The 16,382-nt window shown below is 37.1% G+C and overlaps 1 protein-coding gene across 1 annotated transcript in view; it reads right to left on the bottom strand.

Annotated features, from left to right (window-relative positions):
* Positions 1-16,382, bottom strand: part of NDST1 (N-deacetylase and N-sulfotransferase 1) — a 1,661,305-nt gene that overhangs the window by 311,796 nt on the left and 1,333,127 nt on the right. Inside the window, exons 16-18 of the mRNA XM_044069371.1 lie at positions 6,228-6,267; positions 3,444-3,467; positions 1,673-1,702 (exon numbers count right to left, since the gene is read on the bottom strand). Of these exons, the coding sequence (XP_043925306.1) occupies positions 1,673-1,702; positions 3,444-3,467; positions 6,228-6,267 (94 nt within the window). The remainder of the gene's footprint in view (positions 1-1,672; positions 1,703-3,443; positions 3,468-6,227; positions 6,268-16,382) is intronic.

Here is a 16,382-nt window from a genome sequence, read left to right as displayed (position 1 = left end):
CTGGCAATTTATAAAATCTATCTGGCCTTTTGGGGGCAGGAGGTTGTGAATCAAGGCACTTTGAGGCTGCAGGAACGGCATCCAGGAAGGCTGGCAGAACAGGAGGTATGGCAGATGGGACGGGGGTCCGTCTACAGCAGGTCATAGTACCTTTTTTGGATGTCTGACACCTGGGAACAACTCCATTTGAAAAACTCCCTCATTTTAAGAATGGTTTCCCCAAATGAGTTATCCTCTCCAGGGAAATCAGTGCCATTAGATTCTTCTTCTGGAAAAGCATAACCCAAAGAAGAAGAAATTTGGGATGAATAAGCCAAAGATTCATCCACAGAAGAATCCTCTTCATCTGAAGAAAATTCCTCAGAAGTCCTCTTTTGTGGTGTAGAGAAAGGAAAGGAAGGTGGGGGAGAGCTGAGGATTGCTCAGGGCCATAAAGGCATTGAACAGGCCTTGGGAAAAGGCCTGCCAATCTGCTTGTTGTTCCTGAGAGGTAGGAGAAACATACCTAAGTTTTAAGTTTCTTCTTTTTAGGAACATCCATATGGTGGAAGGTGGATGGGCCCGATATCAGCCAACACTCCACAATATTGGTAGGGACATCATCCCACACAATGATCTGTGGAATGCCATGCGGGCCCTTCAGTTACAATGAGCTGAGGTCCCCCCATGTCCAAGACAGATGCCTGCGTTTTCCCCAAGGACATGCTGGTAGGGTCCTTCACAGCCTCCACACTGGTACCCATCAAAGGAGCACCTACAGACTCCAGAACGGTCTCCAGGCCAACATCGGCCTTGGGAAAGATGTCTGGACCAGAGGGAGGAGTGGGTAAATCAGGTCTAGATATCTTGGCCTTCTTAGTTTGCGACTAACCTGAAGGGCCCAGACATTTAAGGCGCTGATTTTTAGGTATAAATTTAGGGAAGCTAACCGGCTTGGCATGGTCTTGGGAAGTAAATACTGTGGGAAGAAATAACCAGGGAATTGTTATGGTTAGGCTTGTATAGGTCCCCAGGGCCAATAGCCTAGTACCAACCTATGAACCTATAAACAAAGGCCTTACAAATAGAGCAAGTAGTATGGTCATGGTCAGTGCCTAGGCAAAATAGACAAAGGCTGTGAGAGTCCTTATACGGAATCTGTCTTCCACACTGACACTTGCCCTTCCTAGCTGACATGTAACCTCAAAAACACACAGCAGCAAAAAGGTAATAAAAGAAAAACCCCAACAGGGCACTTATCTGAACAAGATTCACAACTTGCCTGATGAGCGACTACCAGAGCAAATGATCTGACTGTAGGCAGAAAAGTTCTGAGGCCTGTTAAGTACCGACATCCACTTTATACCCGATGTAATTTTATGGCCGATGTAGGATTTGATCTGTGTGTGACATCGCACGTACCTTGCAGTAGCACTACACTTTTGTATACTGGCCGGATGTACGAGTCAGCCAGCAGCGGACTCCCCCACTTTATGGATACTGCAACATATGATCAAAAGGGACATCATATATCATGCTCCCAAGTACATCTTTCTTACCAATTACACCACAAACATTTGCCATCTACTTGAGGAAAACTTCTTTGGAGTCTGCTAGGGATATAAAAGTATCTACGGCAAACATTTTCAGGCAAAAATCCTAAATCTTTTTGACTTTGTTGAATATTTGAAAGCCATACATATGTCCTTTGTGACTTACTTATCTGTCTCCAATCTTTTCTGACCTCCTATGATTGATTCCTATAGCTACTGTGCAATATCTTATATGCCCTCTAATTATCCTTTTTTAACAGCAATTTTTGTTTTCCACTTAATTAAGAACTCAACCAGTGTAGGTCTTTCATCTATTACTCCTCTATCCCTTTCTGTCAATACTCTGATGTCAAAACCTGACAGGGAAGGCTATATCTAGCACGCAATCCAAATGTCTTCTTGGCCTCTTCCCATTCTATTACCTTTCCCTCACGAATTATTTGTACCCAATACCTTGGGTTCCTTTGCCAGCATCCTTCAGCAAATTCCAGCCACCTCTTGCCTATACTCAGTACCCCAAACTGCAGTTATCCCTATCGGCAGAATCTCCTTTCTCCAGTCCCATGTTGTCTTAGTTTGTAGTATATTTTGCGCTATGCTTTGAATGCTTTTATTCTCTACTTAAGGATCTGCATCCAAAATCACAGTCTCTTCTTATTTCTTGAATTACCCCCCCCCCCCCACCCCTGGTTTATCATCATTGCTTTCCACTTTGAATTGTAGCTTTCTGCTTGTATTATGTATAAAAGCCTTAAGCATGCAGCTCTAAAATATACCTTCAAATCAGGTGATCCTAAACCTCCTTGTTCTATTGGAAGGATTAACGTAACCCACTTGACTCTTGTCCTCTTTCCCTCCCAGATAAAATCCTGCAAGTCTTTATTCATTACTACCCACAGCTTCTCCTCTGGTTGATAAAAATATGCCTGACCCAGTGTAAAATCTAAAGGGACTAAAAACATTTTTACTGCTTTGTATTTTGCTATCCATATATACAAGCAAGAGTTTCTAGTTTCTCAGGTTTTTTATTATCTTTTGTTTAGTCTCTTCCCATGCATCCTTAGCTGCCATAACTTGATCCTTTTTAATGCATACTCCTAAATGCTAAATTTTATCATGTCACCATAAATATGGGTATTGTTAAGCCAATTCATGTGTGGGGGTTTAACCCTCCTAATAGGAACATTTGTCTCCCACAGACAACTGCTAACAAAGACCTTAATTTACTTGAAATCGAGGTTATCCATGGCAAGATGCATATTACTACCGGTGCTTCTATTTACAATAATTGGTGCCTGTTCTTTTTGTTACTGTTATTCTTCTCCCACATGTAAAAACAACCTGCATGCTTACAGAAAACATTAACTTTTAGCCTTGAGGAAACCAGTGTTCTCTGGCTTTTATTTCACTATTATCAGTTTATCTTCATGGAAATGTAAGAGAAAAAAAAATGTAGTCTTCTGCAGCAGCCTGAAAGACCACCTGAAACATTTATTTCTAAAGGAAAACTTCATTATGTTTAATGTTTTCATATTTACTTGTTTCCACTTAAAATACATTATCATATTAACCCAAGGGTCTTAATCCATACATTAATTTATGGAAAAGCAAGAGAAAACATATCAGCTCTACATATATTATGACCTGTATACTTTTGCACCCAAACCCTTCCCTCAACAACCCAAAATTACAGTCCATTAAATTAAATATGCTTTTTTTTTTGCACTGTGATGTCTACATTTCTTAATACCAAAAAAGAAGAGAATAATAAGAATAGAAGTAGTCTGTTTACTTTATTACATACAACAACTAAACATGCTTTACTATAAAACACGCAATTTGTATTGTGAAAAGTTTCAAATACTGTTAATAATGTTTCACTGCTAAAGTCTCTGTGTGTTTTATTATCACAAGAATAAGAAGCAGAGCCCCCTTCTGTTGGACGGCTCACTTATTGTAGGACAGACTCTTGTACTATCTTAGCCTGTTCGGCAACAAAAAAATGACTGATCCTCCAAGAGAAAATATTCTGAAGACAGCTGGATATAGCAGCTTGAATCTCACACCCGCCTCTTGACATTACCTGATTACTGGAATATTTTTTTTCTTCTGTCTGGTATACAGTGAATAATCATTTTCCACAAACACTGCTTCCAACTTTTAATACTTTGCCCTTTTGTCACAGTTTTGTCAGGATCAACTCTTTCTGCTGGTAGGTTTGCATCTTTACTAATACAGGTTTTGCTTGTGTTCGCGTGGCCAGATTTGGAACATACACATTCTACAGCTTTTCAATTAACAATTCCTGCTGTGGAATGCCAGTCCAGTTGCTTATTTTTTGCCTTCACATAATTAACACAGGGTGTTCCTTCTAGTTTCCCCGGTACAGCAGAAAATCTCAAGATTTGTTCTCTGTCCTGTAATTCTTCTATTTTTGGAAGCATCTGTTCTTGAGCAGTCTCATGCTCCGCCTATCTTTTCTTCAATTCGACCTCTGATATTTGCAGTTTGATCAACTCATCTGAATATCTGTTTAAAGCTTCTTCCATTTTTTCCAGCCTTTTGCTGATTTCATAAACTCCTTCAGTGTTTTGTTTATTTTAATCAGCTGTGAGCACATTTGACTTGTTTTTTCCTCTAGATCAATGGAAGTCGTGTCTTGTACCAGAGCTGGAGCTTGAACTGCTTTTTGCTGAACAGCTGCTGCATTCTTCCCATTCAGTGTTTTCTTTTCACCTTTTCCAGTTGATTTTCTTTCAGGTTCTATTAGTGGCTTCTTCAATGGTATCCAGGCAGTATACTTACTAGCTAGTAACTGAATTTATTAAAAGTGACAGAATTCCTCGCCTTGTGTTTCAGTTTTTTTTAACACTGGAAGAGCTGCATTTATCAGTGTGCAGCTATGTTGGAAAGGACCAGTCTCCCTCATCTTAGCAGCCTCCCTGATGTGCCAGCAAAATAAGCCTAAGAAGAAGAACCAATCGGCTATTAAAGCAGGATATTCCTTAACAACCAAAGACAGCAGCCCTTCAGTTTTTTTCTAGGGATATAAAGGAAGAATAGATGAAAAATGCAAACTGTGCAAACACCCACTGATCCAAACAAAATATAATAGAGCCATACAACAAAGGATGCTAAACAAAATAGCAGAAACCACCAACAAAAAATGTATATACATCCAAGAAAAGAGTGATGTGGGAGCATACTGTCAGTAAGGCAATGTGTTCAACGAACTACTGTTAAGTAGAACTTACATAAATGTACTATGTTACTGGCATTCCAGTAGACTTCCAAATCTTAGCCAACCTGAAAGAAGGAAGGATAAGGGTCCAGGAGACCCTGGAGTATGGTCCTAGTGAAGCCTGCTCATGATCTCCAAAAAGCATCCAGTTTGTAGTGCTTCGTAAACATATGGACAGAAGACCAATTTGCTGCTTCGTAAACATATGGACAGAAGACCAATTTGCTGCCTCTAGAAAACTTGGAGTCCTCCCCTTTACAAAATACTACAGAAGAGAAAAGGCCCCTAGTCGCATGTGCCTTTACCTTGCCTGAATTTGCCATGCCATGGTGAGTAATGAAAAAAAAAATACCAGAGGATGACGAATATGCAGTGGGTTGCTTTGAAATGGGTTGATATTTCTTTGCCCATAGAAGGAAATAACGAAATTCAAAATTATGCCTTAAATAAATGAAAATAACAGTCACAATTTAGTCGCAATTATGGCAGCATGAGGCAAGAAAGTAGTTGACAAACACACAGTACAGCAAAAAATGCCCAGGCTTTCAAAAATGCAATGAAACATTTAGAAAGCATTATAAAGTCTTCAGAAAATAAAAATTCAGCTTACCCTAAACAGGAAAATTCTTCAGTAACAGGAAATGAAGCACTGGAAAGATGCACTTTTTTGTTAAACTTCTTAAAGAAAACACACACAAATTCTATCTACTATAAATAGAGACAGAAAAGGGAGACAGACGGAGGAATGAAACAACCCAAAGGGTATATTATCTGAGCACCGGAAGGCCAGCAGTAGTTAGCCTTTTTAGAGATCTTCCTCTTACAGTGGCACAAGAAAAAACTGAACAGCTAATGTCTGTGGTTGTGAAGGACTATCCTGCTCTAACAGTAAGGTTTCTCACATCTACAGATATACAGAAGCTGGAGAGACTGCCAGAGAGAGGGTAGTAGGATGACACAACTAGAAGCACAACAACTACACTATAATTATCCAACGTAACACATGGTTGATCCAAAATATATTGGCATTGCTAACAAGAAACACATTTATATGTCCCAACTTGTTTTCATCTGAATGTACTCCTACCTTAGTATTTTCCATTGCTAATGATGAATTCAAATTATTACAATGTTTACAAGTAAATGTTGGTGCTTTGTCACCTGCATCAGTGGCACAGAGGGAAAAAGCCTTCACAAAGGCTCAGGATACACGCGCTTGATAGCAGCTTGGGAGTTTGATGATGCAGATGGAAGGAGGGCATGTTTATCTTGGGGGGAGGGGGGGTCATTGCTCAGGACACATCTGCATGGTTAATCTCCTTGGTGGAAACAACCATATGTGTTGCTTGTGGGGGTGGGGTGGGATGGGGGTCAGGTCTTCCTGTTGACAGCAATTGCCTTTGAAAGCAAGGAGTGAAGTGGCACTGACACCCATTACTGACTGGGGAAGAAACAGGAAAAAGTGATGCTGTTGCACATGCTTTGATCTCCTCACTGGTCTTGAACATGGGTCTGAGTTAGTCCAGGAGGCTAAAGTTGGGTTTAGTACACGCAGTGGATGGGAAGAGGTCCTGGATGCAGCTGGTGGTCAGATGCATGAAGACAATTATGCACAAAAAATGCTGGTATTGTGCCAACTTTTTAAACAATACAACACTGCCTTTAAACCTTCCATAAGTAGTATTACCTTCTTAATGCCAGCATCAACACCATACTCGTACAAAAGCTCCAATTTTAGCCACAGTAACTTTCATTAACATTGGCTGCATTTTTCATCCAAGTCTAAGTCAAATAAAACAAGGGCACACATTCCACTTCTGTATTCAATAACCGCAAGAGAAATGGGGGCAAGCACATCTTGTTCACACCATCTATCCATAAACACTGTTTAATAAATTCCATTCTTGTTGAAAAGTACAGTTACATCTGAAACCAATCTTGATAGCTTCATAGCTGGACTTTTAGCAATATTATACAACACAAATTTAGATGGCCACTGTTAGCATAAACATAAGAATTCCAGAAAGTAGACTCTGAGTAGATAGTAGATGCAAAATATTTTATAACCTTAATCTTTTGGTAGTATCAAAATAAGTAAATTAACAGTGAATTTAAAAAAAAAAAAGACATTTATGGTACTATTCAAAACACTCATGTATTTGTCTGGCTATGCTACAGTGCTGGATCACATGAAAAAAAAATTCATAAATAAAACACATCTTTAAATATTGATGAATACCTGAATTGATGATATTGTTTACCCATTGTTACAGAATAATATTAGCATATGTATCTGCTACTATGGGACCCAATGCCACACAAGGTATTTGATAGTAGCAATGCCCATTAAATAAAAAGGAATTATTGTGCAAGTCCATACCAAGTCCATTATGTCTTGTAGAGCACCAATGTTTCTTGTTTAAATATTCTACATTTAAGAGAAATTACATAACAGGTTTAATATGTAAAAATGTATGATATTATTAATAGCACTTTTCACACAGGCACACATCACTTGCTTGATGGCAGGACAGATTAAACCTGTCTAGTCTGCTCTTTAGTGCATTTAACTTTCTACCTTCTCTCCATCCATACCCTCCTCTTTCCCTACTTGGCCCATATCCTCTTGAATGCTTCTGTGGATTCCATCTCCATTGCATAACTCAGTAGTCCACCATGTGGGTTTGCAAAATTCTCTGTGAGGAAGTACATTTAGAACCTTGGGGAATGATGCCACATCAATTTGCTGCCTATGCCTCCCCTTCCTCATCTGTCCTTTATGTTCAGGATGCTCACTTCACATCTCAGTGGCAAAATGCCATGCACTAATATTATGCTTCCTCTCTGTCTTCCGGTTTCACATTAGATAAGCTCTAGTATCTCTGGTTTCTGGGTAGATCCATTCCTCTCCAACTTTCTGGTGACTTTCATCTAGATTCCAACCAGCAAATGGATGTCCCTTTTCTTGTAGGCCTGCCAGAACTGCACGCAGTACACAGTATGGTTTCACAAGGAACCCTTAGGGAACAAGCATTATTTACTTGCACCTCCTTGAAGATATAGGCCAGTGTTCTGCTAGCTACTGCCACTATCACCTCCACCCTGCTCCTTTCAGTCCAGTCCACAAATAAGTAATACCCTTGCAATATCTCCTGCACTGCTGTCATCACTTCCACTCACCTCAGCTGATACTTCACACCAGAGTTGTTGTACTCCAAGTGCAGTACAGTACTTATACTTGCAGTGAACCACAAATCCAAGCTCTCTACAAACATGGTCAGTATTTTCAAATCTTTAACCTTTCCTCAGATTCTTTCCATCCTTCTTCTACCTTGCTGCAACCATCTGTGTCATCTAGGAGGAGTGTGCGCGTGTTCTCATTCTCAAAGAAATGTCAGTGACAAACACATTGAAGAGCACCCAACTAGGGAAAGACCTGTGCAGTATTCCAATGGTCATTACCATAACTTTGTGCATCCTCCAATTCAACCATGGTGTAATACAGTTCTTCACTCTTGATCATAACCCCAACCCCACCAGTTCTTATGGTACTGAATCAAAGACTTTCTGGAAGTTCAAGTAAATCATGGTTACCATTACTCTTGCCAAGTTCCAGTCATACAACTGGATCAAGTTCTACTGATAGCACCTTCTGGTCATGAACCCTGACTGGTTGCTGTTCAAGAGACTGCTGTCCTCTGTAAATGGCTATCAGCATTTTCCTCAGGATTGTCTCCATGTCTTTCCTGCTATAGTTTTTAAGCTAACAGGTCTGTAGTGCTTATTTTTCCTGTTCACCCCCTTGTAAAAGGGTACCAACGCTGTCTTTTACTCCTCAGACATTTCTGAAATAGCTAGTAATCTGTCGAAGATCTACAACATGGTGTCAGCCAGCATAATGCCCAGATTTCTTGGGACTATGGGATGTAGTCTATCTGATCCCTGTGCTTTATCACACCTAAGGGTAGCCAGTTCCCTTTCCACCATCTTCTCTACTTTAATGTCTGTCCACCATTGTCTATAATTTGCCCTTTCTCCCTTCCAGCACAGTACCCCAGTACCTCTGCTTTTTTGTCTTATGTGCTCTCCTCAGTTCTTCTTAGCCTAGTCAGGTTTGTCCCTTCATGTATCCTTTCTGACAGATACCTAAAAGCCCTTCTTTTCCCTCTTAATCCTTTCTGTTCGTTCTCTTTCAGCTTCCGCCTTTGATGACTCACCTGTTTTGTCACCCTTCTGCTGGTTTCCTTACACTTGTCTCCTCCATCGCCCATGCCTGCCTTTCCATGTCTTTGAGATTCTAGCTTCTATCCAAAGTTTTAGCCTCACACTCCTATACAGCAACATTACTATTCCTATTTGTCTTTTTGCTTCTTCATTGCACTCAATTCTACAAGCCCCAAGCACTTCATCACTGACCTACACCAATAGCTTCCTCACCAATTCGCTACCAGACTCCTAAATCATTCATGACTATATCCCATAACACAGCATTACTCACTCTCCTAAAATCCTACATAATTACCTTTATCTTTGTATTCTTAACATTTTCCCTTACCATACACCACAAAGTGGCAAGTTTACTGTTGTCTGACTGAGCCTTAACTTGAACATTTATGACATCAACAGCACTGGTTAGGACCACATTAAAAATTGTAACCTTTCTAATATAATCCCACACCACCTGATCGAACCGCTCTGTGGTCCAAGATCACTATAAAGTCCTGCTCTCTCTGTACACTGTGGCCTACACTCATCTAGGCTGCTTTTAAACACTGTCCTACTCCACTCATTTAATTTTACAATTCTCTCATCATCCTACCTCATGTGTCCGGAGGACGACGGTATATTGTATAAATCCACCTTCTTTCTCTGCTTAAACAGCCAAAAAAATTAGCACATCCTCTTCTCTGTCCTCAAAATGGATGTCTTCCTTTATGTATGCTGCCACTCCACCTCCCTATCTTCCTTGTTTCCTAAGCAACCAATTACCTGGCACTTCCATGTCTCACTTCTCTTGTCACTGGTTGCTGTTTCTGTAATCAGCAGCGTCCACTCTCCATTAATGCTTCCAGCTCCCACATTGTCCTACCCAGACTTTGTGAAATGCTCCAAGACACTCGTATGTTCCTCTGCTATGCTGTGTCTCATTACTTTATGTCTACTGCTTGAATATCTATCCAGTCTTATGCTTTATTGACACTGTTCCTCTGCTAAGTTCTTCCTCTTTTGTTACATTCAGGCACACAGTGGGGTTTCACTTTATTGGTCTGAATGGACTCCTAGAAAAAAAAATTCAAGGTCATTCAGAAGGCATGTAGCTGAAACACAGTTATGTCCTCCCTCTTACAATTGTTTATTTTTATTTATACTCTGTTGACAGAGTTAGTCCCACTAGGCTAGAAGCCTCTCTTCAGGGGATACCCAAGGTGGAATTTGTACTCCTAGTAGAAATTTGGCCACAGCATCTGGGAACCTTCCCTACTTATTGTTGTTGCGAGTGGGACCTATTCTGCATGAGCACTTCCCATTTCCATTCCAGGCACAGAGGAGGTCTGGAAAAACATGGAGCAGATTGAGAGAGGAGACAGATAATGGAGTGGTGACAGAAACTGAGGAGAAAGCCAGTATCAACATCAAAGAATGCATGTAGGATTCTGAGGAGATGTTTTAAAGAAATCTGTTTGATGGAAAGGAGGCAACAAATGATGGATGTATAATTATAACCCACCAGTCGGGAGGGTTGTAGGATGACTTATTTGAAGAAACAGTGACACAGTGTGTGCCAGAAAATGAAGGAGATGTTACCTGGGGGGTCATTATGGAGAAATGATGGAAAAGAAAACAAATGCAAAGAAAGTAAAAGAAGGCAAAAGGGGAGTGACAGAAAAGAAAGAGGCAGAAGATAAAAGAAAAAAAGAAGTACATGGTAAAGATTCAAAGGAAAGATGGCAAAAAATGGATAGGTATGAAGTGTGGAACAATTTAACTGCTCCTTTAGGTGTAAAAGCAAATGAGGTAACAAACACTTATTCTTATTAACAAATAGACATTTTTGTGGCATTATATTTGAGACTGTTTTTTCAATGGTAAAATTTCTTGCAGAATATGAAAAAAGAAAGACCACAGTATCTCTGTGTGTTGAAAGTATTTAACAGGGAATCCAAACAGAAAATTCATGAACAATTTTGAACAAAGGTGAAAAGACCGACTTAGAACGGACATTTCAAAACTTTATATTATGTAAAGAAGGACTGGACATAGCAAAAGTTTATGATTAAAGGGTTTAAGGACTGGTGGTTGTGGTTGTAATACTGTGTTAAGAAATAGAAAAAAATACACATATACCAAGCATGATAAATTTGGAGAATAGCGGTGTTGTAAAATACTGTGGACAACCCAAAACATGCTTTTTGTAGAAAAGGACGACATTTGATAAGTAACTGTGATAAAAGAAAATTATATACTTGGGACGGAAATGGGACATGAAGCAAAAAAAGAGTGAACTGAAATGTTACAAATGTAACAGAATTGGACATTTATAGATGGATTGTAAAAATGAAAATAAGATTAAGGAAAAGAAAAAAAAATACTATTAGAAGAAAAATTAGATGACAAAAACAATAATAAACAGGATATAGAAGATGACTCTGGAATAAGTGAAGATGACAAAGTGAGAGATAGTCAAAGAAAAAAAATAATTTATTCATAAATGGGTAAAAGACAGAAAAAAGAAAATTTCAAGGGACAAGTACAAAAGAAATGAAATGGATTAAAAAGAATACATACAGCTAATGGCTGGGGTTTGGTACAATAGTTAAGGTGTATGACTCAGACAAAAAGTACAGTGTTTGATTGTCACCTTTGGGATGGAAACTGGCTAAGCTAAGAATGGCTCATTAAGGCAGGTAGCCTAGTAGTAAGATATGAACTTATGAAAACATGAATCTAAAGAAAAGAGTAAATGTAAATTTTATTGTGTTTTCTATAAATGTGAATAGGATTAAGAACATAGTAAGAAGAATGGGAATTTTGGAGTGGTGTAATACATTTGATATCGATGTAATTATATTAGAAGATAATATTTTTTAATTAATGAAGAAATATTACAGAGAAACTATGGTGTGGAAAGAATCTGGAATTTTGGAAATTAGACAATAAAGATATTAGCTGCAACTTTATGAAAAAAAGGGAAGATTAACCATTGTAGATTGAAAATGGAAAGGACAAGTATACAGAAGTATAACATTATATGCTTACTCTAATTGTAAAGAAAGGAAAGGTTATTGCAACAGATTTTAGACTACACAAATAAATATGAATATTGTAACAGTAGACTGTGATTTAACAGACAAGAGTAAAAAGAAAAGAAATGATACAAGAAAAATGTTAGATGTTATAAGATGTGGTAAGTTAAAATTTTAGGACAAAATTTCATGGACTTCCAAAAGGGGTATATATAGAATTGAAACAGATTATTTTACAGTTTCACAGTTTCAGAGGGTTTAGTTACAGGAAAAGGGAAGACAGCTGAAACAGAAGTTTCTGATCTTACAATACAGCTAGAGATGAAGGAAAACAAGAAATATATAAAAATAGGCATAACAATAAAAAGAAATAATGAGAAAACATGGAATGAAGAAAGTAAGATTAGTAATACAGTTATGGAAAGATCATATTTGATGAGAACTGGTCCGAATGGTAGACAATATTTAAGGAAAAATATAAAAAAATATTTTTAACAGAGGCAATATGATGTGAGAAAAGTACAGAAATATAAAATAACATATAATGATGCATTGAAAGATTTAGATCATAATGAAAGAAAGTACTTCGGCAAAGAAAAATAATTATATGAAAGAAAGCAAGAAAAAATACAAGAATTGTTATATAAGCAACGATATTTTTACAAGGAAAACGAGAAGTATTGAGTTACTTCAGCGGATTAGTGAAGGAAGATGGTAGTGTAATGAGAGAAATAAAAAGTGTAAAAGAAGAAACAGAATTCAGGAAACTACTATGAATAGTGTAGTACAATATGTACAAGAAATATTTAAAGAAAAAAAGAAGGCAATGAAAAATTGCATGGTAAGTGAAAAAGTTAACAGAAAAAGGAGTTGGAAAAGGATATTTCTTTATATGAGCTTGATAAAGTATCAGGACAAGTAAATGCAGATTTGCCTGCAGGACCAGATGAATAGGGTAATGAAATGTATAAAAGTTTAAGGGACTGTCAAAAGACTTTGAATAAATGGCAATAATGTTTTTTTGTATAAAGAATTATGCAGTGGAACACTTAAATTCATATGGAAGATAGAAGACACTTAAAAAACTGGAGAAAAACAGTACTGAATAATAATGATTACTAAGATCTTTATGAAAACAACAAAAATATCCACTTTACCTTTATGCAAATACTACAAAAGATATTGGAAACCAAAACTGAAAATATTATGGAAAATAGTACATACAGTATAAAGGTGGAGGACTGTCAAGAATTATTAATGATAGTTAGAGAAATTGTGGATGATGATATGAATAGAACAAAAGAAGCAAAAATCATGACAGCAGACCTTAATAAGGAATTTCATATAACTGTACATGAAATCTTATTGGGCATAAAGAAAATATAACACAAATGAGAACATTAGGAAATTATGTACATCAGTATACACTACTAATGAAGTAGAAATACAGGTAAATGTATGGTTAAGCTAAGAGGTGCATATGAATACTGCTGTAAGTCAGGGATATCCAATGAGTTGGATACTCTTTGCATTAGTTATGAATGTGATGCTATGTGAAATACATTACAAAATGAAGAATGTGGGGTATATTAACACCTGAAGGATTATGAATTTCAGTTCTGTTAACATATGCAGATGACATTATAATAATTGCAAAAACAAAATTTGGCTAAAAAGTAATCTGTACAAATGGGTATCTATGAGGTGATAGGAATGTTTTTAAATAAAGAGAAATTAAAGATTTAGGTGATGTAGTAAAGACAGTGAGTACATGTTTTACAATAAATTACATTTTTGTGTTTGGTATAACATTTAAGAAGATGCAAGTAGAATTCAATGGAAAAAACAATAGAATAAATAAAACAAATCTGTCTTTTCTGGAGAACATATAAATTATCATTAAAGCTTATTTTATAAATTCAGTATTAATGGGAAAACAGCACACTTAGCAAGTGTACTTATTTTACCAACAGTATGTGAAAATTAATTATTGCAGATAATTTTTCATTTACATGGGGTTCTAGGTTAAACCCAGTAAAAAGAGGAGTTTTGTATGTAAATAAAGAGGAAGGGGGTTTAGGGTTAATTAACCCAGTGGTTTATGCTGCTTCATTAAATTTGTGCAAGTGTTATTAAAGTAGATACATGAAAAAGATGAGTGATTAGTAAAAAAACTGGATAAATATAACTATGATAAATTTGGGGGAACGGTTAAAGAGTAAAAGAGAGAAAAAAAAAAAAGAGTCTGTAAATGAAGTAAAATGTTACCGAGAAAAAAACATTTTTCTGGAAGACACAAACTGATGACATAGAAAAAGAAAGAAAACTATGATACAAGAATGTAATGATGAAACATTACTATGTAAAACCATCGGGAAAATTACAGCTATAAAAACAAGAAACAAGTTGTGTATACAGAAAGTAGAATGTCAAGATTTTTTGTGAAAACAGAGATAAAGTACCAGTAAAAGGAAGTTTGGCATATAAAAAGAAAAGTGATAGAACACATTTAAACTGTCAAGAAGAGAAACTACTGAGCATGTGTTTTTGAAATGTAAAACAAAAAAAAAAATTATGGAGAAAACTACATAAGGATGATTTTTTCAAAGATATAAAAGAAGTGGATAAAATAAAATGGCTATGATTAAATATTGACATTAAAAGACTAGAAGTAAAGAATAGATACAGTTATTTTATGTTACATGGGTTACATGGAATGAAAGAATAAATAAAATTATGTTTAATGGTAAAAGGATTTTAGCAGTATATTAGGTAAAATTAGATGGTTATGGAAAAAGGAATGGGGGTCTAATATGAATGATAATTTAGTATAACTGTAAGGAAAGTTCTGAATATGTGTAAACATATTTGTAGATCTATATATCTATATGTTGTAAGTAATTTCTATGTTAAATTGTTAATCGCTATGTAATCCAATGTAACTACTGTCTGTTTATTTTACTGTGGAGCTTTCCTCCCCGGGCCTCCACTGAAAATGGACCCACATCCAGTCGGACACTCCCGGTCAACAAATTTAAATAAATAAATAAATAAATAAATAAAATAAATATATCTGTACATTTGTAAATATTTGTATCTATGTAAATAAGTTGTAAATAAAGAGTTATTTTCTGTACATAAATAAAAAGTGTGGGGATCTTTTATATTCAATTGAGCTACCACCACCTCAAGCAGATGGGACATCGGTTTAACATTTTATCTGGAAACCTCACTCAGGTGTGCAAGATTTCCCTTGCATTGCACTGCAATCCTAGCAATTGAGCCACCTGGTGGGGAAATAGAAACTACAGCCTTCTGTATCAAAAGCAAGTGTGCTATCTGTTGCACCTTCTGACACTTAGTATTGTAAAGCTGACATGATTGAGTGGTGCAATTCCAACCCAGCAATTACCATTGCTATCCCGTATCAGCTAAGATGGATCACGACTCTTGCATACAGTTGGCCTATATGCCAGGTCTCCAATACTACTACTAATCTCAGGCCTTTCTCCATTGTCTATTGCTGCTACCATTCATTATAGTCTGTAATTCAACCTATCCTCTCTGCATGCAAGCTGGTGGTAGTGCTACCTTCATCCATGGCTCTCGGCATTTCTCTGTCACCTATTTGGACCAAATTGCTGCCATATCAGATGTCTCCTTTGACAGGACAATGGCATCTGCCCCCCCCAACCCTGTGACCACTCTGGGCATCTCCTTCTACATCTAGAAAAGACATCTATGTATTTGTGTATACACCTACATATCTATATAACTGTGTGTGTGTGTGTGTGTGTGTGTGTGTGTGTGTGTGTATACTCCCAAATACTGCACTACATTATCAGCAGTGGAGTATAAAGCAAGGTATCTTGCATAGATATAGGACACAGAGCTTTCTGATCTTCCAGAATCAAAGTATGCGACCTGCTGAGCCAGTAATACTAATGTAACAATTTCATTCTCTCTGCTTCTGACAGACGGAATTCAAGCAATTCCAAACAGGCAGACTGCAGTTCATTTTAACAGAAGGAAATCACCCAAATGAAGAAAAATATGCTATAGCACTAATCAGAAAATTCCACATCCTATTCCTTTTTTCTTTTTAATGCAGAATATCAGAAAAGTGAACACTTGACTCAGGTTCAGATCCCCAAAGCCAACAGTAACTCTCCCACATTCCTGATCTTTAAATGTACCTTCTCTGAAGCTGCCCTAGTTTTCAAAGATATACCATTTCAAAGAAATTGCGACTTTCCTGAAGCTGCCCTAGTTTTCAAAGATATACCATTTCAAAGAAATTGTGACAAAATCAACATCTGAGATAACAACGGCATAAGCAATTAACTCAAATGTGTATGACACTTC

Source organism: Protopterus annectens, chromosome 4.part0, assembly GCF_019279795.1.
Source record: "Protopterus annectens isolate FY-2018-M chromosome 4.part0, PAN1.0, whole genome shotgun sequence".
Classification (NCBI taxonomy): Eukaryota; Metazoa; Chordata; order Ceratodontiformes; family Protopteridae; genus Protopterus; species Protopterus annectens.
Note: the sequence above shows the minus strand (reverse complement) of the source record. Positions and strands in the feature narration are given on the sequence as shown.